The sequence below is a fragment of the Onychostoma macrolepis genome, chromosome 15 (genome assembly GCF_012432095.1).
Source record: "Onychostoma macrolepis isolate SWU-2019 chromosome 15, ASM1243209v1, whole genome shotgun sequence".
NCBI lineage: Eukaryota > Metazoa > Chordata > Actinopteri > Cypriniformes > Cyprinidae > Onychostoma > Onychostoma macrolepis.
The window spans coordinates 19,350,536-19,374,109 of NC_081169.1; the positions used below are offsets into that span (position 1 = coordinate 19,350,536).

Below are 23,574 nucleotides of genomic sequence, written 5' to 3' on the forward strand. Positions count from 1 at the left end.
CCTCTACAGTTTACTCAGACTGTCATTCGGTGTGTGTTGTGTCTTGTAGATCAGTCACCCGTCCACGGCTTCATCTGTGTACAGTCCATCTCTCAGTGTGGAAAGCCAGAACTCTGGAACGCCGCTGATCATGTGCCGCAGTCCCACAGGTGAAACAAGCAATCATACACAATAAAAATAAGTTGAAACAATCATACACTGCACAGCCAAAAGTAAGTGGACACCTGAAAACCAACATATTTTAACGATAAGCAATTGGTAATAGTTGAAATAGGATAGGAACTCATTCATCTTTAGCTCTTTAGAACACTGCTTTCTGTAACTGCAATGAAGCTGAAATAAAATATAAATATTGAAAAATTTACTCACACTTAAGCCATCCAAGATGTAAATGAGTTTGTTTCTACATTAGAATAGATTTGGATACATTTAGCATTACATCACTTACTCACCAACATATTTGTTTGCTTGATCTGCATATTTCTCTACTGATTCAGATGTGACAACTATTTAACTGAACAAAGTAATATTATGGATATTACGGAAGCAACGGTTTGAAGTTAAAAATGTGATTATGGATTTGAACATGTAGCTTTTTGCTTCACAAGACATTAAATTATGGGCTGAAGTTTTGTGGTTTACTTGTGGATTACTGTGATTTTTATTTGCTGTTTGGACTCTCGTTCTGACGGCACCCATTCACTGCAGAGGATCCATTGATGAGTAAGTGAAGTAATGCTAAATTTCTCCAAATCTCTTTAGATGAAGAAACAAACTCATCTACATCTTGGATGGCCTGAGGGTGACAAAATGTTCAGCAAATTTTACTTTTTGAGTGAACTATTACTTGAAAATTAGAAATGTTGAACATTACAATGTTAAAAATGTTAACTAAAACAAGTATTTGGCTAAAAGTAATTGAACCCTTGAAAACCAGGGTTCAATGAAAATCTATATGTGCTAACATTTCTCATTAAAATCATCAAATTGGTAATAGTTGAAATGGTCAGACTCGCAATTAAAATAGTCTGACTCATCAGTTAAAAGGTGGTATCCACATATTTGTGGCTATGAGATGTGCATAAACATGAGTATACTTGCATGCACACACAAATGCTTGCACTTGGCACAAAAACAATAAGTCAACTGTTGTTTTTCTTAGATGGAAAGAGCAAAACTTCACCAAGGTCAAACTTGAAATTCCGCTTTGACAAACTGAGCCACTCCACTGTAAGTACTGTGTACTTGAATAACTTTAATATTGTCTGGGCGTATTTTGAAATCAGTTTCAAAGTCGGTTGTTTTATTTTAGATCAGATTACAAGCAAAATTATGGCTTACACAAAATTTTCTTGCCTAAATAGTACTGTTTGGTCCAAGTGATTTTTATGACTTAGGTGATCTTGACCTTGGCGACTTAAGTTCTTATAACTCCCCATGTGTGAAAAATCTAGGTGTGTTGCTTGATTCAGGTTTCAAGTTCGATAAACAGATTAATTCTGTCAAGTCATGTTTTTATCATTTACGACGTCTTGCAAAAGTTAAACCTTTTCTTTCTCTAAAGTACTTTGAAATAGTCATCCAGGCATTTATTACTTCACGCCTTGACTACTGCAATTCACTCTATTATGGAGCAAACCAATCATCGATTGGACGCCTTCAAATGGTTCAAAATGCTGCAGCCAGGCTGCTGACTGGTAGTCGCAAATTCGATCGCATTTCTCCCATTTGAACTTCTCTGCACTGGCTACCAGTCAAACAGAGTATAGAATTTAAAATTTTAGTTTTTGTTTTTAAAGCATTACACGGCCTTGCTCCAACTTATTTATCTGATCTTTTACGTTGTAATATTTCAGTTTTTCTTTTTTAATAAATCTGCAAAAATGTCAACAATTCTGTGTTTTTCTGTCAATATGGGGTGCTGTGTGTACATTAATGAGGAAATAAATTAACTTAAATGATTTTAGCAAATGGCTGCAATATAACAAACAGTGAAAAATTTAAGGGGGTCTGAATACTTTTCGTACCCACTGTATGTTTTTTTTGTTTTTCTGTACAGCCTTGGGTTGTTTTTAAATGTGCTTTATAAATAAATAATGAAATTAAGTCTGTAACAGTGCATTTGTTTCCATTTGTAAACTGAATAATGAGATTGGAATTCATTTGACTAAGAATAATCATTCCCCTTTCTTTCAGGGTCATTAGGTCAGACAGAAGCCACTGCATGGACAAAAGGTACTTTGCATATTACTGTATTTACATATCTTTAAGCTAGGTATAGATGCACCTTGAAATACAAACTTGCATAAAATATAAATCTAAAGTTTATCTTAGTACTTATTTTATTACCTTTTAATTATTTAGCATAAAAAATGAATGCGAATCAAGGTTTGAAGTGAAAAAATTAATTTTGTTAGTAAGTACAGTGTATATATATATATAGAATAGTAACTATTTATCCTTTTACTCATCAGAACAAGTAGAAAAACTGAAATGTTGTTAATAAATAAACAGCAATAAATGAGTCATTATTTCCAGTTTAGCCCCTTTTAATGCTAATAATGGAATGTTAAATGGTGCTAAATTAATTACCTTTTTTTTCTTCTAAGAAATCACAAAGGATTTTCATGTGCTATTACTATTAACTAAAACTATTACAAAATAGTTTTTGTTCATTGAAATAAAGCTGAAATAAAGCAAAAATATAAATAAATAATAGTGTATGTCTGTTCTTTGTCTTTCTAGGCAGTGACTTTGAATGGATTTTTATAGATTGGAAGAAAAAGGGACCATTTTATCTTGCCGATGCAACAGTTATCACTGTTCAGCATAATACACAACTGAACACTATTGTAAGAACTGATCCTACAAACACACAAAAATGGTTCAGAGGACAGAAATGAACACCAGTCTTAGTAGAAAAAGCAACAAATGTCTCTGTTTTACCAACATTTTAAATGTAGTGCTCAAACAAGTGTTGAAAACTGTCCTTGCCTAACTGCAATTGCTTTCTAGACAGATGCTCAATATTAACACAGCCACTTAAAATACTTGAAGAGTTCTCAGTCATTAAATGTTACAAGAAATACGGACTACAAAATAGCATTATAAGCACCTGTACTGTACTCAGTCTTTTGCAGAGATTACGGGTCATTTTGAGTCTTGTGACACATCGCCCATCAGTGTAAGCATTAAAATACTATAGAGAACTATGCTCTGCTGAGGATTGAGTTCTGTTGTTTTTGAGTGATGTGAAAAGGTTGAATGCACCTTTCCCGAGGGTAACCAAAGATGAAGATTGCCATGGTTTATTTGTGGTAAAGGGGAAAGGTTTTAACAAAAAACATATTTCATGGATGGCGAAGACACATTTTATTTTATTTTTTAAGTAAAATCTGCCTGTTCATTTCAGCGTACATTTAGTTCTCTAAATAAAGACTTCAGTATATTTGTTCAACACTAATTTTATTGAACATATATTTGCACAATTGAACTTAAAAAAGGAAATTATATACTTCATTAAATGTCATTTTGAGCTCTCAAACACACTTGAGAAAGCACAGACACATAAACATGTTTTTCTTACTTTCAGACTTGTGGATGTACAAAAAGGTCCTTTTTTGTAAATGCTTTGTTATTCAATTATGGCTGGCAGAATAATTTTTGAAGGATTTTCTTTTGAAATGATGTGTTATTTATTTACATGTATATGTCTCTCCTCATTCCTCATGATTCAGTTGTTAGTTTTCAGCGGTACTCATTAGTGAGGGCATTAGACTGCAGAGAGTGAGTTAAATATTCTTGTACAATAGTGACAAACTTTGACATAAAATGTGTTGGCATATATGTTTGTACTGCCATAATTTATTGCTTTTAAAAATTGTTGATGTTACGTAAAAAAAATACAGAGTCACATAAAAATAATTTAAAAGATAATGTATATGTATATTTGGTTATGGCAAGTGCCATTAAGAATTTATTATAAAAAATAAAATGTATTTTGTGTCAAATACCTGTCTGTTGTGAAAATTATTTGAAATATGAGTCCAATGCAATTTTCTCAGATATGTCTGTCTCCTTTTATTTCAGGTACAACCACACATTTTATATACAAAATTAACACATTCTACAGCAGGGGTGTCAAACTCAGTTCCTGGAGGGACACAGCCCTGCACAGTTTAGATGCAACCCTAATTAAATACGCCTGATCCAGCTAATCAAGTCATTAAGGCGTATTTGAAAACTAAATGGTATGTGTCTTGGAGCAGGGTTGGAACTAAACTATGCAGGGCTGTGGCTTTGACACCCCTGTTCTACAGACATATCTGGAAGAACAACATTTAATATGGCTTTACAACTAACAAAAACTCACCAATTCACTATCTCAACAAATTAGAATACTTCATAAGACCAATTAAAAAAACATTTTTAGTGAATTGTTTGCCTTCTGGAAAATATGTTCATTTACTGTACATGTACTCAATACTTGGTAGGGGCTCCTTTTGCTTTAATTACTGCCTCAATGCGGCGTGGCATGGAGGTGATCAGTTTGTGGCACTGCTGAGGTGGTATGGAAGCCCAGGTTTCTTTGACAGTGGCCTTCAGCTCATCTGCATTTTTTGGTCTCGTTTCTCATTTTCCCCTTGACAATACCCCATAGATTCTCTATGGGGTTCAGGTCTGGTGAGTTTGCTGGCCAGTCAAGCACACCAACAAACACCATGGTCATTTAACCAACTTTTGGTGCTTTTGGCAGTGTGGGCAGGTGCCAAATCCTGCTGGAAAATGAAATCAGCATCTTTAAAAAGCTGTTCAGCAGAAGGAAGCATGAAGTGCTCCAAAATTTGTTGGTAAACGGGTGCAGTGACTTTGTTTTTCAAAAAACACAATGGACCAACACCAGCAGATGACATTGCACCCCAAATCATCACAGACTGTGGAAACGTAACACTGGACTTCAAGCAACTTGGGCTATGAGCTTCTCCACCCTTCCTCCAGACTCTAGGACCTTGGTTTCCAAATGAAATACAAAACTTGCTCTCATCTGAAAAGAGAACTTTGGACCACTGGGCAACAGTCCAGTTCTTCTTCTCCTTAGCCCAGGTAAGACGCCTCTGACGTTGTCTGTGGTTCAGGAGAGGACAACTGTAGCCAAATTCCTTGACACGTCTGTGTGTGGTGGCTCTTGATGCCTTGAGCCCAGCCTCAGTCCATTCCTTGTGAAGTTCACCCAAATTCTTGAATCGATTTTGCTTGACAATCCTCATAAGGCTGCGGTTCTCTCGTTGATTGTGCATCTTTTTCTTCCACACTTTTTCCTTCCACTCAACTTTCTGTTAACATGCTTGGATACAGCACTCTGTGAACAGCCAGCTTCTTTGGCAATGAATGTTTGTGGCTTACCTCCTTGTGAAGGGTGTCAATGATTGTCTTCTGGACAACTGTCAGATCAGCAGTCTTCCCCATGATTGTGTAGCCTATTGAACCAAACTGAGAGACCATTTTGAAGGCTCAGGAAACCTTTGCAGGTGTTTTGAGTTGATTAGCTGATTGGCATGTCACCATATTCTAATTTGTTGAGATAGTGAATTGGTGGGTTTTTGTTAAATGTGAGCCAAAATCATCACAATTAAAAGAACCAAAGACTTAAACTACTTCAGTCTGTGTGCATTGAATTTATTTAATACACAAGTTCACAATTTGAGCTGAATTACTGAAATAAATGAACTTTTCCACGACATTCTAATTTATTGAGATGCACCTGTATATTAAATCAAAGTGTAACATTGCTAGCATTCACATTTCGAAGTCAAGTTGATATCTTTTCAATCTTGTTGTCTAACTTTGCAACTGTACTGCCACTATGTTTACAGTCATGTTAGCTCTGGTATTGAAAATAACCCACAGCCACATGAGAGATAAAAATGCAAGATGTCTTTATGTTCAGGAGAAACGCACAGAGGAATAGACAGTTGGCTCAGACGCTTGATTTGGATGATCATTCTGCTGCCTTGAATCGTTCATTGCAACTTCTGCATACACCAACTGCACAAATAATGACAAGTAAAGAAATCGATATGATTAAACAAATCAGATTCTTATCAAAACACACAATGTACTGAGATACTTACTTCCTTTTTTGGTTTCACTCTAGCTGCAACTAGAACAAGAAAACAAGTCAGAATCAGAATAAAAATCAGAATTTTATATTTTTTATAATTAAAATTTTAGATTAAATAAAAAAATACATTTAAATAAAATTTCTTAATTTAAATGTATACATTTAAATTAAATTAAAAAATTTTAAGGTTAAAATAATTGCTAAGTTGATTGATATATGACATATTTGCAGAATATGGAGTTGAATCTTACAGGACGTGCAAGGACGAGGCGGGACAGGGGGTGGTGGTGGATGATGATCTCTGGCGAGACACCAAACAAATCCCAAAACAACAGGAAAACACATCAAGGCACCAAAACAAAGCAGGAATCTATGAAGGAGGCTTCTGCCTGATGAGTCTGCTGCTGCTAGCCAAAAATAAAAATAGATACTTTCACATTTTAACAATATATTGTGTGGAAATTATGAAACCAAAAATTGAAATAATTTCAAACCACCAGCATGCATATGTATATAGGCTACCTGCAGTCACATTAACATATGTCACATGTCCACTGCTAGTGATATTCTGAGGCCAGGATATTAAGCACTTGTATGCTCCAGCATCTGACTGGTTGATGTTGTGAATGTGGAGTAACAGACGTGTGCTATTGGCTGTTGAGCTGGAACTGGACATCTCGATTCGTTCAGAGGCAATGAGGGAAGTAATCTTAGTGTGTCCAATTCCTGGAAAACCCATCCTCCAGTCCAGACAGCAAGCCCACAGTGTTGCACTTCACAGCTCAACTGGAGACTGCCGCCCTCCGCCACAAACTTTGTAGCACGACTTGCTCGAACAGATGAGCACAGTTCACACACTGAAATGAGAATAAAACAAGCGAGTTGAGTTTTTTGTTACACAAAGCACTTTTGGACTTTGTACAAACTGTCTTACTATGGAGCCCTTGAAGTGACTTGAAATCGCGTGCTTATACGAGAGACGCGCGTGAACAAGAAAATTGTACAAAATAATAACATATAACCGGAAACTATAACAAAACAATATAAAAAGGAAATGTGAATGTTTACAATACTAAAACATTATTTAGAGTCATGAAAATAAACATCTATTTTAAGTGCTTTTGAAAGTGCAGCAGCTTTAACTATGAATTTGAGAAGTGACCTACCTTTTAAGATACACAAAAATGCCAGTAATGTCAAGGAACACCTGTAAGCTCTTTTCATCCTTTATGCTATTTCCATACTATCTGTCGAATGTCCTCACAACCTCAGAACAGATTCGGAAGAGTTTTACAGTCAACAGCCGACTTTTCTGTCAAGTTTCCAGGGCACAACAACAAAAAGGTAGGCTACGTTAAGTTCTTGTAAACTCTTCCTAGCTCCGTAAACACACACTCTCTTTATTCACTGAAGGGAAATTGACTCCTCTTTCAGTTTAACTGCGGTACATTTGGCAACTCCAGCAGTATTGTATGCGTGCATTTGAGGAAGGAAACGTAAGTTCACCACACGCTAGAGGGAAACCTATATCATATCCTTCCTGATGGAGAAGAGAATTCACTCTCAATCACTGTTGACATTCCATTATAACTGGACTGAAACTATACAAATGTTGGGATCTAGATAGAATAACGTTGCTAAAATGTGAATATTTCCTTGATTGTGTGGTCTGTCATGCTCTTGACAGGAAGGCACTTTGGGAAGGAAATGAAACAAGAACAGCTATAAAATGCTTTCCCCCCATTTTTTTTTTTTTTTTTTTTTTTTTATTTATTTTTTTAATGCAGTCACTATTCCATTTTCTTTCTGTTGATGTTTATGCTGTTAACCATACTACTACTACTACTAATAACAATAATAATTTTCATAGTATTTTTAATACTAAAAATACAATCAGATTCTTCAAATCTGAACATCCTTAAAATAAGATGTTTGAAAAAAGAGGAAAAATAGAGACATTAATAAAATATAGAATAGGCCTATAAATATTTTTCCTACTCCATTGGCAAATTATACCCCCCTAACTAAATTATTCATGTTAGTTCACAGTGCATTAACTAATGTTAACAAACACAACTTGTGATTTTAATAATGCATTAGTAAATGCTGAAATGAACGTTACCTAAGATTAATAAATGCTGTAGAATTATTGTTCATTCTTAGTTCATGTAACTAATGTAGTTAATTAATGTTAACTAATGAACATTATTGTAAAGTGTTACCATCATCACATTCTGTCAGTGAAATGTCATGAAGAAGAGAAGTTTGTTAACTTCAATCATGGTTTCTTCCGTAGCCACAAGGTGGTGCTCAAAGTAAAAGAGTTTCTCAGTAGTCAGCTGGGAAATCTGTCCTATGGTTGAGGCAAAAAGGGGCATGTGCAGGCAATTACACAGCTGCTGCAGATAAAAGCCAAGTTTAAACAGAACCTGCTGCTGCTGCGCTGTTGCTTTAAGACAAATTATCTTTACATTGTCTTGATATGCAATACATTACACTTGATAAATTTACTTTAGAGATCTCTAAAACAAGTCAAATTCATATGACCTAGAAAGGAGCCTTGAATGTTAAGGTTTCAGATTCAGATCCTTTGTGTAGAACCCCAATTCTGTCATTATTTACTCACCCTCATGTCGTTCCAAACCTGTATTCTGTTATTTTTGTGGCAAATATGCTCATTAACTGTAATATGGAATGATTTTTCAAAATATCTTCGTTTTTGTTCTAAAGAAGAAAGTCATACAGGTTTAGAATTTACAGTTTTGGGTGAACTATCACTTGAAGCAACAAATGAGGCTTGGGCAGCATTTTGGCAAAGGGAGGCTCCCTCAGAAGGTTCCTTTGAGCTGTGCGATTGTTTCCTGCAGCGAGTAACTTGAGTCAGGACCTTAATGGTAAGCAGATGTGTAGGACGTCAGTGTGGGCTTACGATCTCAGGATATGTCTGTTTTTCTTGGAAAGCCCGTGGTACAACACCAACCCTAAGTTACGCAAGTGCTAACAAAATAATTTAACCATTTAGTTGAGTCATATTAATATAAGCTTGTACGTGCAGGAGAACTTTTGTAAACGTCCCTTTTACAGGCCTGAAAGTGAATCTGAACTCCAATTCTTATTGTTATCAGTCAAAACAGGAAACTGGACATTGACCACCCAGGAAGTGCATGCTGGTCAACTCACATGGCTTAAAGCAGATAAGTAAAAGCAAACACTCACAGGTCTGCAAGCAAGTCAGGAGCAAACAACAGTGTATAATTGACTAAAATGTTTTTGATGCATACAGTGTCATATACGACAAAGGAATTAGCTAAGCTCAAAGCTATGTACTGTACAAATCATTTTTGTTCACAAATGAAAAGGCAGATTAGTGTCCTCTGAATGGTTCAGTCCCAAGAAAGAATGGTTTCTTGGCAGTACAGATTGCTCCATGATCAGATTACTCCGTAGGCACGTCCTCAGCCTTCACTGAATGTGCAACAAGGCTCTTTTTTTCTCTAGTGATAAGAGCAGGCCCTCTGAGGTTTCTTGAGTCCATGCTGCAGAGGTATGCAAAAGAATTACAAGTGTATGATGGTGTTGCACTAATGCACTACATGGAATGTAAACATCATTAGGTGGTCAGCACCTCTCAAGGGAGTTTAGCTACATCTAATGTTCTGTTCTGACACAAAACACTAACCCGGTTGAGTGTGACGTGTGAACACAGAGCCTGGTGTGTCTATTCTGGTGCACAATAAAGCTTTTCTCTTGCATGCAGTGTTACTGTGAGAGCCTCTATTGTGCTGGTTTTCTGATACTGTGAGACTTACGCTGGGTCTTTAACAAAAGGGAATGAAGATGACTGTACTGTGCATGACTCCAGCAGCAGCTTGAAAATGAAACTTCTGTGCACCGCCTCACACTCAAGTATAGAAGCCAATTTCCATTTTAAGTAATTGTGTACTTTTTATTTCACAATTCAGACATTTTTTTCCTCACAATTCTGAGTTTATATCTCACAATTCAGACAATTTTCAAAAAAATTTGAATTGTGAGATATAAATATCAACTGAAAACGGTGCAGCACTCACTCTTGAAGAGATGAAAACTTTATTAATAAAATGACGTTTATTTGATTTTTGGTTGCGCCTCCTCTTTTATTGGTAGAGCACCTTTTTTTTAGTAACTTTTGTATAAAATGTGAGATATAAACTCATAATTAAGAGATTTTTTTTTTTTTGCAAGTTTATATCGTTTTATATCATATTTATATAAATTTTATATCATATTTTCTCAGAATTGTGAGAAAAAAAAAACTTTACAAGTGAAATCTACAATTCGCAATTACCTTTTTTCATTTTTTATGTTGGAAACAAAAAATAACTGTGAGATGTAAACTAAGAATTCAGATGTGTAAACTGACTTTTTGTCAGAATTGTAAGAAAAGTTAGATTTGTGAGAAAAAAGTCTGAATTATGAGATCAAAATGTTGCAATTACACTGTAAAAAGTGTTAAGTTGACAACTTAAAAAAATTGAGGAAACCTGTTGCCTTAAAATTAAGTAAATAATAATTAAAAAGAAAGTTAAGTGAACTTGACAATTCACTCAACTTATTTTTTTTAATTATCACTTACTTAAAAAAAATTGAGGAAACCCGTTGCCTTAAATTTTTTAAGTTAAGTCAACTTATCACTTTTTACAGTATACTTTTTTTATTCATGTGGCAGAAATGGGCTTCCATACTGAATATTTAGAGGAGGAAAAAACTTGGTACACTGTTTTAAAGATGTGAAATCCAGAGAAGGATGTTGTTTGCTTTTGATTTGGTGTCTTTTAAAAAAAAAGCATGGTCAACTAGATATCATCCAAGAATAATTACAGGCCCGCCTTTGTTTATTCGAAGAAGCACATGAGAACTTTAATTTGTTTGTACTGTGTACACAACCTGATCTCCTGAGAAATAAAACAATATTACGAGGTGGGGATTTTGTATGAATTCATATGATGTGAATCATACACATTGTATGAAAACAAGAAGTTGGAGCGGATCATGTGGCTTGTTTTATGTGCAATGCAGTTTTTCTGCGCAAGACTGTAATTTTAAACCTGTGACACTGAAATAGTTTTCATATTTTGACATATTTTGACATTTTTTCTGAATCCAAATTGGAAATCAGTAGCAGCACACTGTCTGAAACAAGCACTGGTATAGCACATTGTAAGAATGCTTTTCTAATGAACAATTCATGAGATTTTCATAGGTGAAATGTGACCAGTGCTGCATTTTTTTTCTGGCTTCATTCCATTGTTGTTTGTGTTCTGGTTCCCGACACTGAACTCTTTTAATCTGACTCAAATGTGATTGCCTGTTCTGTATCGATTCTCTTGTGCTTTCAGTTTGTGTCAGGTGTTTGGCATTAGGCCATTGTCTTTGCTCTAGCAATAAATATTGCACTTTTAGCCTTGAATTTACTGGACACTGGCAATCCGGTTGAGAGAGTTTATTAAGATTACAGGGTTTAACATGGTTTGGTGTTTTTTTTAGGGTTTTCATGTCAGCATTGGCTCTGTCCCTGAACTGTGGCTTGGATTGATTATGCCATATCAGATGGTTCACCTAAGGCCAATTTCATATCTGTCCTTATCTAGAGTGAGAGCAAGTGATATGAGGCACTAATAGATTTATGATGGCTTACATGCAGTGTATAGTACACACAAGTAGGAGAATTCACAGTAGTTCATAACCCAATGAACTGTGTCCCATAACTGCTTACAACATGATGTCTAGTGCAACCTCTCCCATGGTAAGGCAAGTTGAAGCTCATGAAAGGCAAGGAAGATAAGCAGCGTCTGTTATAAATCAAATTTAGCTATTCATTGTGACCATGTACAATGTTAACAGAACAATAAAGGTTAATGCTGGCTTGTTTGGATTTGTTAAGTAGGTCACTACAGTGCAGTTGACTTACCAATGTCAACAAATAAGAACAAATCAACGACGACTCCTTTTTGCTTTTTATAAGCTATCATTTTTCAAAGATTATAATAATAAACATTGAATATCTTCTATTAAAAGAGATTGCTAGAATCTTAATCTTTCGAAATTAGCAGCAATATTATCTTTCACACAGAACACGTTTTTGTTTAAAAGTGGCATGTGTTTTCTGCAGTTAAACACGCATGATGGACGCCTGTCTGTTGCACATATTAAAAGTTCAACTTAAAAACGAGTCTCTAGACATGCCATGCGTCTGGTGTTTTTACATTAAAAAAAAAAACCGCGTGAACCCTCCCTAATCTGGTTTGCAATCGGTCTTATATTGTCTTTTCATTCACTTGCATACTAAATTGTGATTGGTCTTTTTATTTACAGAAATAAAGCTATTCTTTTGCTGCTTTACAGCAATGGTATTTCCTTCAGGAAATACTAATCCAGTTTGTTTGAAAGATTTCATGATAAAATTCATTGGCTGACTGTTCTTGACTGTTGTTCCTCTTTGGCCCACATTTATTTACATTACTTATTTATCCGGAGCCTGGCAGAGAGCGCAGAATTGATGAAGTGAAAGTTGAGCCATTAAGTAAACCTTTTTTTCCACTAAGCTTTTGTGTAGAAAAGAAGAGGGGGATGTGTCTTTGGCATTAGTCTCCTAGAATTTTAAAGAGCTGGATCTTGGCAATAATTCAGAGCAGCTAAGGGGATATATGAATACTCGGTCTGAGGCCTACAAGCCTAAAGCCTGACAGGCTGAAGTCATCTGTTCCAATTCAGCCGTCAAGTCTTCTGTTCGCCCTAAAACTGCGGTCCATGGTTAGTCTGAGCAAATAGATAATGCCTTATTCTTGTAAAAAAAAAAAAAAAAGTGTGGGATAAAACACTGGGTGTGTTTTTTTTATTTTTATAAACAAATCATGGCTGTCTGAGCGTGTTAAACTGAAGGGAACCACATTAGCGAAGCCTGTATTATGACTAAATGCACTGCGTGACTCAGAAAGACGTGCCGAAAGACACGTCAGCCCTGGCTTAACTTTGGAAGTTTTGATACAGGTTGGGGAAATGAGCATTAAATCACAAATTGTGAGCATTTGAACACAAACACACTGTTATGTGTAAAGTTGATTATCTTTTATTAGGAGTATAATTTTGTACAAACGTAAAACATACCTCAGCTCACATGATGAACAATCATCATGCATTTTTTTTTAAAAATCCATACAAATCTCATAAAAAGTGCAAAATTTCAGAGCAACATCAAGTAAACCTCTGTGAAATGACGATTTAGGAATTATAAAGAGATGTGAACTCACTGTTACATTTCAGTCAATTAGCAGTCTGAGTGATGTTTAGAAAAAAATATTTTGTAGTTTGTAAATCATATTTTAGGTTCAGTATTAGGAAAACTTTTCACTGACAAATTAATAAATTACAATTAAATTCCACATATTGTAGTTTATCCTTTGTGCTTCAGTTAAAAATTAGCCCCATTTTAAACCAAGTAAAACACCTAAATTAAGTACACCAAATTGTATTGCCCATCACAGTCATTTAAAATTGATCATAAGGGGGCATCCAAACATTAGAAACGTATAATTCCAAAATACTTAGTTAAATGATTTACTATTTAAGGCACCATCACTTCTATATTGACCTGCAACACTGGTGTTTGTTACACACCTTTAAGACTGTTAGTGTTTAACAAAAAAAAAAAAAAAAAAAAAAAAAATAAAAATCACATCAGAGCTGACATCACATCACACCGCAAATCTCAGGTTACATATTAAGAAGAAGAACAGAAATGTGGTAACTAAAGTGCATGAGTCATTGCGATGTACTGTGCGTGCTTAAATGTGATGAACACATAAAATAATGGACCTTAGTTGGCATAGTATGTGCAAATATGATGCAATCTTGAATTACAAAAAACAAGAGATCTTATGAGAGACTAACAAGGCACAGAGATGAGAAAAGGAGTCTTTCCTGGCACTTCAGGCTCATAAGATCATTTCTGCGTTGTCACAGGCAAGTATATCATTAGGTTTGGCTTGTCCAATCTGTCTGTGAAACTGTCCTTGCTTGTGTGTCTTCCAGCAATGCAAGTTTGGACCTAAAGTTATGCTCTTTATGCTTGGCATCTGTGTAAAGACTGTCCTTGATAATGGTGTGACAGGAGTATTGGACAAATTGAGCTCTTGTAAAGAGTCGAGTCCACTAAATACATCTGGGCTCAACGTCTTGAGGCGGCTGTTGTTTGACAAGTCTAAGACCTGAAGGTTCTTCAAACCTCTAAAAGCACCTGGTTGAATGAGGGTCAGGTCAGACAGGCTGCTGAGAGACAGGTGAACCAGTTCTGTCATCGAAACAAAGGCCCCTGCATCAATGCTGGAGATGAGATTCCCGTCCAGGTTCAGATACTGAAGTGGGATCCCGTTAAGCATCGGCACCTTCTTCAGTTGGTTCCCTGCCAGCATAAGACTCTTGATGTTCAATGGATGGCCAGGGGTCTTCCTGGAAACAGAGGTAAGAAGGTTTCGTGACAGGTCCACCATGATTGGTACATCCTGTGCTCTGGTGGTGAAGAGATCAAGGCTAAACTCTTTGAATCGGTTTTCACTCAGGTCCAGCTCAACCAGAGGGAGTCCGGTGAAGCAGCCGTCACCGAGATCCTCGAGAGCGTTATTGCTCAGGTCCAGCGTCTCAAGGTAGCGAAGTTTGGAGAACGCTTTGGGACTGACATGTAAAATGAGATTGCCGCTCAGGTCCAGACTAACCAAGGTGGTGTAACCCGGTCCGGAGAGCATCGAGTCACTGATAGAGGGAATGGAGTTTAAGGAGAGGTCAAGATGGGACGTGTCCAGAGGGATGGGGACAGGAGCGTTCCCAGGGCCGATTCCACTGCAGTCCACTTTGGTAAGGCTGAAACTGTCGAAGAGGCCAAAGCTCTCCACTTCACACCGACACTGTGGATGACAGTTCTTCACCGCTCCCATGACAGCCAGGCCAAGCAAAGAGAAGAAGAGACACAGCAGTGTGGCCATGGTGAGCTATAAACCAAAAAAAAACACAGTACAGGGTTTAATTTCACAGTCATAAAAGTCCCAAAACAGAATGAACCAATAAAATTCATCTTCAACATTTAGTTCCCTATAACTAGTAGTTCCTATAGCTGAGTTCCTATAACTACCCTGTTATCATCAAAACTGAACCCTATGACCCACTTCAGGGGTCTTTGAGAGGTTTGAAGAGATTAGTAGTCGCTCATTATATATGGTAATTGTGTAACCTATGCAGCCAATCATTTACAGCTGCACGTACATGCTTGTCACTCTGGGTCTGTTTATTCATCCGTTACGCTAAAAGTATAAATGCTCTTCTCTTCTAGTGTAACTCGATGAGTCCTAATTTTTACGCACATTCTCAAAGGATTTGACCTAATTCTTATGATCAAAGGGCCTATTAAATTTGACACTCTCAATTACAGCAACAACTTGTCATGATTAGAAGGGTGCAAGGCTTTTCTCATGGAGAATTTAAGAACGGTTAGCACATAATTATTCAGTTAAAGAATACTGAGAACCTCAAAGGCTTTGATGCTTTAATATATACAAACCGATATTTGAAAATATTACATTAAGTTAAATTATTATTATCTATATTATCAGGTTTATTTGTAAAATAAATAGAAAAAGTTGTCAAACTAAATCTACATTTATAGTAAATTATGTAATAATTTAACATTCAAATCTGTAATTCAGGTTATTCAATATGACAGTAAGATAATAATATAAACTATTCAATATAAATGATATCAATAAAAAGCCATCACTTCGGTCTTCAGAGTCACATGATCCTATAGAAATCATTGAAATATGCTGATTTGGCGTTTATGCATCACTTCACATTATCAGTGTTGAAAACAGTGCTGTTTTAATATTTTTGTGGAAATCATAATACATATTTTCAGGACTCCTGATTAATAGAAAGTTCAAAAGAACAGCATTTATTTGAATTAATGTTAGTTTATTTGATTAAATATTATATTGCACCCATGCTCAACAAAATTCTTCATTCTGCAAAAAAAGAAGAAACTTTTTAAAAGTAGTGTGTGTGTGTGTGTAATATATATATTATACATATATATACACACACACACACACACACACACACACACACTTATATAAAGCTGAATTACACATGTAAATTGTAAATAACTTAATGATTGCTAAAGAAATCAAAAGAGCAAAAAAATAATTACGGCATCATTATATGCATAAATAGCTGAATCTCGCTTACGCGTTTTCATGGAGTATGCAGAAGACTCTCAAAAAGTAGACAGAAGATTTGTGTGTCACGCAGGTGGAGATGTTTTCTCTGCTCCAGCTGAATTCTATAAATGCTCTGCCACGCTCTCCTGGCGACTTTTTATAATCGAACCGCCCTACCATGTGCTCTTTGTTTAACTAAATGACCTGAACTTAAACCTCTTTCAACACTTGGCTCCAGATCTAAATACAAACAATACTGCTGAATCTGGGCATGGGTTAACCTGATTACAAAACAGGTCAAATGAAACTTGACCGGTTCACACGAATCATTAGAACGAAGCAGCAAAAAATGAGTGAACATTAGTTTGTAAGATTGCGTGTAGTGGTATGTATAATGATTAACAGAACCAGCATGCTAGGAACAACAATTACCTCTTATGTAATTGATTGCATAATAGACACAATGAAAACATTTCAATTAGTGTGTACACTGACAACATTTTAGTGAGATATACTTTTGAGTGACGCAAAACCGGGATATACGGTATTATCGCCATATATATAATCTGTGTTTGTGCCCACCCGTGCCTCCGCCCCTGAAGTCAAGTAAATGGAAGAGAATGACAAAATAACGGTCCACATAACAGAACATAAACCTGACAATAAAATCGTTAGGCTATTGTTAGCCTATATATACACAGTTAGTGCTGATCATCGAATCTGAATGGACAAGACTTTTTCTGTTGATATTTCACCTGCGTGTTCTAGACGGCTGTCAGTCAGTGCAGTTTCACAAGGTGGCGTCAAGGGACTGTCTTTGAGTGAGTCTTTAAACCGTTCATTCAAAGAGATATGAGCGCCACTTTTAAAGCCTCAGCTGACCAGCAGTGCATCGATGCTAAGACAGAGATTTCGCTTTCCTTGGACATGACAACCTATTTTCATAAATATACACGACTCAGCCTGAAGGACAGACACAGGTAATCGCACGCGCTCAGTCGATATCTTTCATTCGCTGTCTGTTTGTTGTCAAGTGCAAAATCTACTGAGCCTCTGTACAAATCAGCATGGTACACATTATGTTATCATCATTACTAACTTATTTAATATTCAGTACACATGCACGAAGTCTGAAACGAGAAGGGCATAACCTTATACGAAATAAGAAAACTGGCAAATATTGCGGTTGTTGCATTCCTCTGCGGTTATGCTCGACAAGTTTTTAGAGGTTAAACTGAAGTTAGACCACACTTTCTCCCAAGTCGACAGATAAATTAAGTTCAGATAATTCCTGATTCCAAACAGACTTGACAGAAAAAGGCATTGTAATGCGATCAACAATTCCACCACACACCAAGGAAACAGATGGTCGACCAGAAGATGGCGCAATCCAATCCCGCACAGGATGAGATCTCCTTAAAATAACTCTACATGCCAAACCACCCGAGTGCGCAATCCTTTTAAAAAGCAAATGAAATAAAGATATTAATGTCTGTTGTATAAAATAAAAGTAGCACAAAAAAAAGGAACGACAAACAACTTTGAACAAGAACCAAAATAGACCGCACATTACTGAGAATATAGGTCTGCCTAAAAAAAACAAACAGAAAAATGTTTGGATACGTGACCGATCCACTCCAACGCAAAACATGTCCCCAAAAAGCCCACAGTGTCAAGAACTAATAATCAAACCTTCTCTCCATTAGCTCCAAGAAAAGATTTTTAAGTGTCCATGTCCACCTTGTTATTCTCCCCTCCAGGGCAGTTAAGATGCCTTCTTCTGTGGCAGTGAGCTGATAAAATCCTCCGCTTTCTGAGAAGAGTCGAACATCATCTGCTCACCGTTGTGCCGTAGTTTAATTATCGCCGGATATGAGAACGGCTGCAGACCCAGTGCTGTCATCCTCCTAAGGACTGGGTTGAAGTTCCTTCTCCTGGCAGACGTGGCTGGACTGAAGTCAGGAAAAACATTATTACTTTATTTCTCCTGCTCTTATCTTCCATGTTCGTCACTTTATCGGTAAGTTGTTCTAGCTGCTTTCTCAGGTTTGTGACTGTCCTCCTATCCTCACGTGCAGCTGCTTGAACGGAATCGACCCGGTCACGTGGCCGTTTCGCCGCGATGGGTAACTTTTTAACTTCTGCTTTTAGCTCTTTTACAGAATTGTTGGTCGCTTGTATGTCCATATGTAGGTCACGCAATGCCGGGGTCAGTACAGAGTCTATCGCATCTCTTACTGTCGAGGCCACAATCGAATCCAAAGTACTTTGCTGCTCTTTAAGTGCTAGCTTGATACCATTAGTAATGGCGCTGTCGAGATCCTCTTTGGTGATGGTGGAATCTTTGCCGTTTTTCTTTATTGGCGATTGCTCAATCACTCTTCTCCGATTGTCCTTGACCGTTGAAGTACTCATGATGGAATAGATAGAGAGTGGTTCGAAATTTACTATCAGGATTGTAGAATATTTGACAGAGTGAGCGGAGCTAAGGACTGTGCGTGCACTGCTGTCGAAGGGTCACATGATCTCCCTGTAATTTGTATTTAGACACACCTGTGGCAAGTAACAGGTGTGGGCAATATAGTAATCACACTTGCAACCAGTTAAAATGGAGAAAAGTTGACTCAACCTTTGTGTTGTGTCACACTGAGCATGGAGAAAAGAAAGAAGTGTAAAGAGTTATCTGTGGATTTGAGAGAAAAACATGGACAATCTCAAGGCTACAAGTCCATCTCCAAAGATCTTAATGTTCCTGTGGCCATTGTGCGCAATATCATCAAGAGGTTTACAGCCCATGGCATTGTAGCTAACCTCCCTGGACGTGGACGGAAGAGCAAAATTATTGAAAAAACTATCGCACTATCCTTCGCCATCTGAATGAAAAAGGACGTTATGCTAGGAGACCCAGGAGGACACCACTGCTGACACAAAGGCATAAAAGAGCAAGACTGGAGTTTGCCAAAACTTATGTGACAAAACTACAATCCTTCTGGGAGAACGTACTGTTGACGAGCATTTCGGTAAAGGACATCATGGCACCGTTTACAGAAAAAGAAATGAGGCCTTCAAAGAAAAGAACACAGTCCAACAGTCAAACATGGTGGAGGTTCAAAGATGTTTTGGGGTTGCTTTGCTGCTTCTGGCACTGGATGCCTTGACTGTGTGAACGGTATCATGAAATCTGATGATTACCAAAGAATTTTGGGGCACAACGTAGTGGCCAGTGTCAGAAAGCTGCGTCTCCACCAGAGGTCATGGGTCTTCCAGCAGGACAATGACCCGAAACACACTTCAAAAAGCACTCAGAAATGGTTACAAACAAAGAGCTGGAGAGATCTGAAATGGCCAGCAATGAGTCCAGATCTGAATCCCATAGAACACCTGTGGAGAGATCTAAAAACAGCAGTTGGGAGAAGGCATCCTTCAAATCTGAATGACCTGGAGCAGTTTGCAAATGAAGAGTGGTCCAAAATTCCAGTAGAGAGGTGCAAGAAACTCATTCATGGTTACAGGAAGCGATTGATTTCAGTTATTTTTTCCAAAGGGGGTGCTACCAAATATTAAGTTAAGGGTACCAATAATTTTGTCCAGTGCATTTTTTGGATTCTGTGTGGAATTGTATCAGATTTGACTTTTCTTCTCTGTTTTTTTGTGTTGTTCGAAGGCAAACAAAAAAAATAAACATGCGAGTACCAAAACATTTGCAACTGCAACAATTTTCTGAGAGAAGGGTTGCATTTTCTGACAGAATTGCAAGGGTGTCGATATTTTTGGCCATGACTGTATATATTAGGGCTGCCACTAACGACTATTTTTATTTCGATTAATCTATCGACTAATTTATCAATTAATCTAAACGACTAATTTCCCACAAAAAAAATCAACAATTTTACTTTAGAATATTTTATATTTTAAGTAAAGTGCAACATAGAGTGCAAGAAGCACGTCTTCTGGTCTACTAATAATAAAATTCATTATAATCAAAAAACACTTTTTAAAGAAGTATTTACCAGAAATATTATTTACCAGAATTTATTTAGGTGAAAAATGTAAATGTGCAGTATATTTGAAAAAAAAATTATAATAATTTAAATTAAAAAAAAAATCAATTAATTGGAGATGCTTTTGATTATTAAAATTTAATGGAACCATTAAAATGGAATCCAGAAAATAATGGAAAACAGAATTTCCCCTGATAGGTACATATTAGTACCTTAGAGTAGTGATAAGTACCCATAAGGTACTGATATGTACCTATTAGGGGTAAAAAAGGTACAAATATGTCCTTTTAAGGGTACTGCTCCAGCAACAAGCTGTTGTACCCCAAAAGGTACAATTTTAAACCCCTTTTTTTTCTGTGTGCAGAATGAGAGTTCAAATGGCTGATAAAAACATTGCAATAATCCACAAGTAATTCACAAGAACCATTTACAAGAGAAAACAGTCCTAAACACGTCAGTGGATTTTGATCTGAGAGGACAACAGGGGATAGACATTGCCACAGGAGGAAAAGTTATTAAACATCTTAATAATGGATTTGTTTCTTACAATCATGCAGCTTTTCACTTCACAAGACGTTAATTGATGGACTGGAATCATGTGGATTACTTGATTATTATGGTGTTTTTATCAGCTGTTTAGACTCTCATTCTGATGGCACCCATTCACTGCAGAAGGAGCCAATGGTTGAGCAACTGATGCAATGACAAATTTCTCTAAATCTGTTATGATGAAGAAACAAACTCATCCACATCCTGTTTGGCTAGAAGCTGAGTAAATGTTCATTTCTGGGTGAACTATTCCTTTAAGAGAAAGTCTCAGCCCGTTTATGTTCTAACAGGGCCTTGCAAAAGCACTAAAAACTATTTCCCTCCACCAATTAATTCTGTATTGTCAGATTGATTACTCATATGTAACAATCATTTTAGAACATTCAAAAAGAATGGAATTCGGTGCCATGGAACCTTCTGTCAAGCTTGTGGTTGCATGTTTCTAATTAACCCTACGTAGACATCTGCCCGTGTGACGGGGTTATGAACTCTCCAGGTGTTGTACTCCTCCCACCGTAAAATCCCTCCTTAAAATGCCTAAAGTCTAAGTGGAATGTATTTTAAGAGCAATCACTGTCAGTGGTTAACAGCTACATATTTAAACCATTTATCTTTCTCCTAAATGTGGGAAATTACCCTAACACCTTCCCTTTCAGTGAGTGTGAGAGACTCACCCGTGAGTCTGCATGAAAACGGTCTAGTATTAGAATGCAGATCATTCTCAACTTACTTTATCCTTCTGCAGTTTACACAGCCAAAAGAGAACTACAGTACAAGAGAACTAAAGTCTGTTCTTAACCAATTTAATTAGCAGACAGCAGACATCCTAATCCAATAAAGCTGAAAGAATGTAGTACTTTAAGGGGGGGCAGATTTAATGGGCGCTTAACGTCTCAAACAGCTCACTTTTAAATGCCAGGTACTTTTTGTGATGCCAATTTCACAGCAGCACGTAACTTTTGAATTATATGCTAGAGACCTGCATCAAAGCGCTTAACAAATGTTTATGGGTGTTGACTACAGTACAGCTGACATCATGCAGATTGCCACCCATATCCTAGAAAGCTCACGCACAGCTTTATCTCATTCTTATGCAATAAAGCACTTGTGATCCTTAGAAGAAAAAAAATAAAATAAAATAAAAAATAAAAAGAGTTTAAAAAAAATATCAAGACAGGGATAGATTGTGGGTCATAAGTAAACTTTCATTTGTACCATTATTGATGGGTATAGCACCCAACGAAATGGTAAAGAGACGATCAGTTTGACTGCTATTTTTTTAATTCCTTTTTTATTCAAGTCTCCTGACAAATGGCACCATTTGTTGGGTGTCTAAAGCATAGAACTTAATGCTAATGCTTCTTCCTCCAACAGGAAACAACATAATTACTCAATTGTGCCTTTCATTCAAGTGTGAAAAAGCAATTTAAGCCCAATTGTCAAATAGAACCCAAAACAAAGATTCATATATACATATATATATATATATATATATAATAAAGATTAATTCATACATAAAAATATTTTTTACCTACATATAACGCCGTTATATATTCTTTTTTGTTTTTCTTTAATATAATGTTTGACTTATTTGGTAAACAGCAGAAATAAAATGATAATTATTTCTTTAAAAAATTGTGCAAAACAATATTGGTTGATTTAGTTTAACGTTAAAATCAATGTAATCGTGCTGTCTAGGTAACGTTAGGCAGCTGACTAGGTTTTGAGACGCAGCCAAAATCTCTGCTTTGACGGTTTGATCCACATCTGTATTCAGCTAAAAATACAATCGCAAAAGAACTTTGTAACAACTTAATGCTCAACAAACGTGACTTTCACTGCACCAGAATGTAAAAAACAAAACAAAACATAACGTTACTTTTCCATTGTGTCTTTATTTTTCATTACGCGAACTACTATTGGGGATGAAGCAATCAGCACACATTTTCATTTTGTCAAGTAAAAAAGGCAATATAAACAAACGCCAAAAGTAAGACACGTTTGTGAGATACAGGAGAAAACTTTTTCTTTTTCGTCAAACTTACCATGTGCCGCGACTCGTCTGTCGGAGAGCTTTTACTTTTCCAGGCCAGCATCGGAAAAGACTTCAGTTTTAGGGATTGTCATATCCTGTGCTTTTTGTCGTGGGGAGAATGAGCACGTTTGCGGTATTGTCTCGGTTGTGACTTAGTCGATCTATCGGTTTACAGACTGGCCACAGAAGATGAAGCGATAAAACGCCACCGCAAGCAGCACAGTCTCGTCTAGAGTTTCACTCACTGAAGATAATCCGCGCCCACCAGAGTCTAGACGCGGCGAGCGTCAACAGCGCCCTCTAGCGGCTGACATATAACACTACAGACCATTTAAATGTATACTAGGGGGTTGAATTCTGACCTCTTCCAAAGTGCATCCGAATATGTTAATGTTTTTATTTTTAAATTAAACAAATAAATAAACAATAGCTTTTATACTGTCGATGTACTGAAGTAAAAAAAAAAAAAAACTTCATAATAAAGGAAAGGCATGCCTAAGGACAAGTCTAGTGTAAATAAAAAAATAAAAAAATAAATAAATAACTATGTGTAACAATAACAAATATTCTTGTTTTGACTGTTTGAGCAGCCCTGTAGGGCCTTTACAGATGCACATTCACAAA

At 36.6% G+C, this 23,574-nt stretch overlaps 3 protein-coding genes across 11 annotated transcripts in view; 1 reads left to right on the top strand and 2 right to left on the bottom strand.

Annotated features, from left to right (window-relative positions):
• The window catches only part of rap1gap2a (RAP1 GTPase activating protein 2a), a 97,856-nt gene extending 94,973 nt beyond the window's left edge, over window positions 1-2,883 (top strand). For all 8 annotated transcript variants that reach the window (XM_058799099.1, XM_058799096.1, XM_058799097.1 and 5 more), the window contains 4 exons: window positions 50-149; window positions 1,163-1,230; window positions 2,197-2,235; window positions 2,746-2,883. In XM_058799099.1, coding sequence (XP_058655082.1) covers window positions 50-149; window positions 1,163-1,230; window positions 2,197-2,205 — 177 coding nt within the window. In that variant the 3' untranslated portion in view covers window positions 2,206-2,235; window positions 2,746-2,883. The remainder of the gene's footprint in view (window positions 1-49; window positions 150-1,162; window positions 1,231-2,196; window positions 2,236-2,745) is intronic.
• Window positions 2,884-4,155: 1,272 nt separating this feature from the next.
• si:dkey-52l18.4 (uncharacterized protein LOC560708 homolog) lies at window positions 4,156-7,738 on the bottom strand. Its single transcript, XM_058799108.1, is given in 6 exon segments — window positions 4,156-6,045; window positions 6,132-6,160; window positions 6,373-6,528; window positions 6,644-6,820; window positions 6,823-6,978; window positions 7,288-7,738. Coding segments are annotated over 6 exon segments (678 nt in total). The 5' UTR covers window positions 7,346-7,738; the 3' UTR covers window positions 4,156-5,943.
• Window positions 7,739-13,206: 5,468 nt separating this feature from the next.
• On the bottom strand, window positions 13,207-23,217 carry tsku (tsukushi small leucine rich proteoglycan homolog (Xenopus laevis)). 2 transcript variants are annotated; one of them, XM_058745622.1, is made up of 2 exons: window positions 22,961-23,217; window positions 13,207-15,144 (listed from the first exon to the last, which is right to left on the bottom strand). In XM_058745622.1, exons 1-2 carry the CDS (start codon window positions 23,009-23,011, stop codon window positions 14,095-14,097), a joined length of 1,101 nt encoding a protein of 366 aa, XP_058601605.1. In that variant the 5' UTR covers window positions 23,012-23,217; the 3' UTR covers window positions 13,207-14,094. The 2 variants fall into 2 exon arrangements, with proteins under 2 accessions (XP_058601605.1, XP_058601606.1); XM_058745623.1 differs by lacking the exon at window positions 22,961-23,217 and adding an exon at window positions 16,394-16,611.
• Between the last annotated feature and the right edge of the window lie 357 nt (window positions 23,218-23,574).

What these genes read in the sequence shown, in the direction of transcription:
- tsku (XM_058745622.1), bottom strand. Translation starts at nt 23,011, where the DNA reads ATGCTGGCCTGGAAAAGTAAAAGCTCTCCGACAGACGAGTCGCGGCAC. An exon ending in CAGACGAGTCGCGGCACATG is followed by an intron (nt 15,145 to 22,960) that starts GTAAGTTTGACG and finishes TTTGGTTTATAG; the next exon opens with CTCACCATGGCCACACTGCT.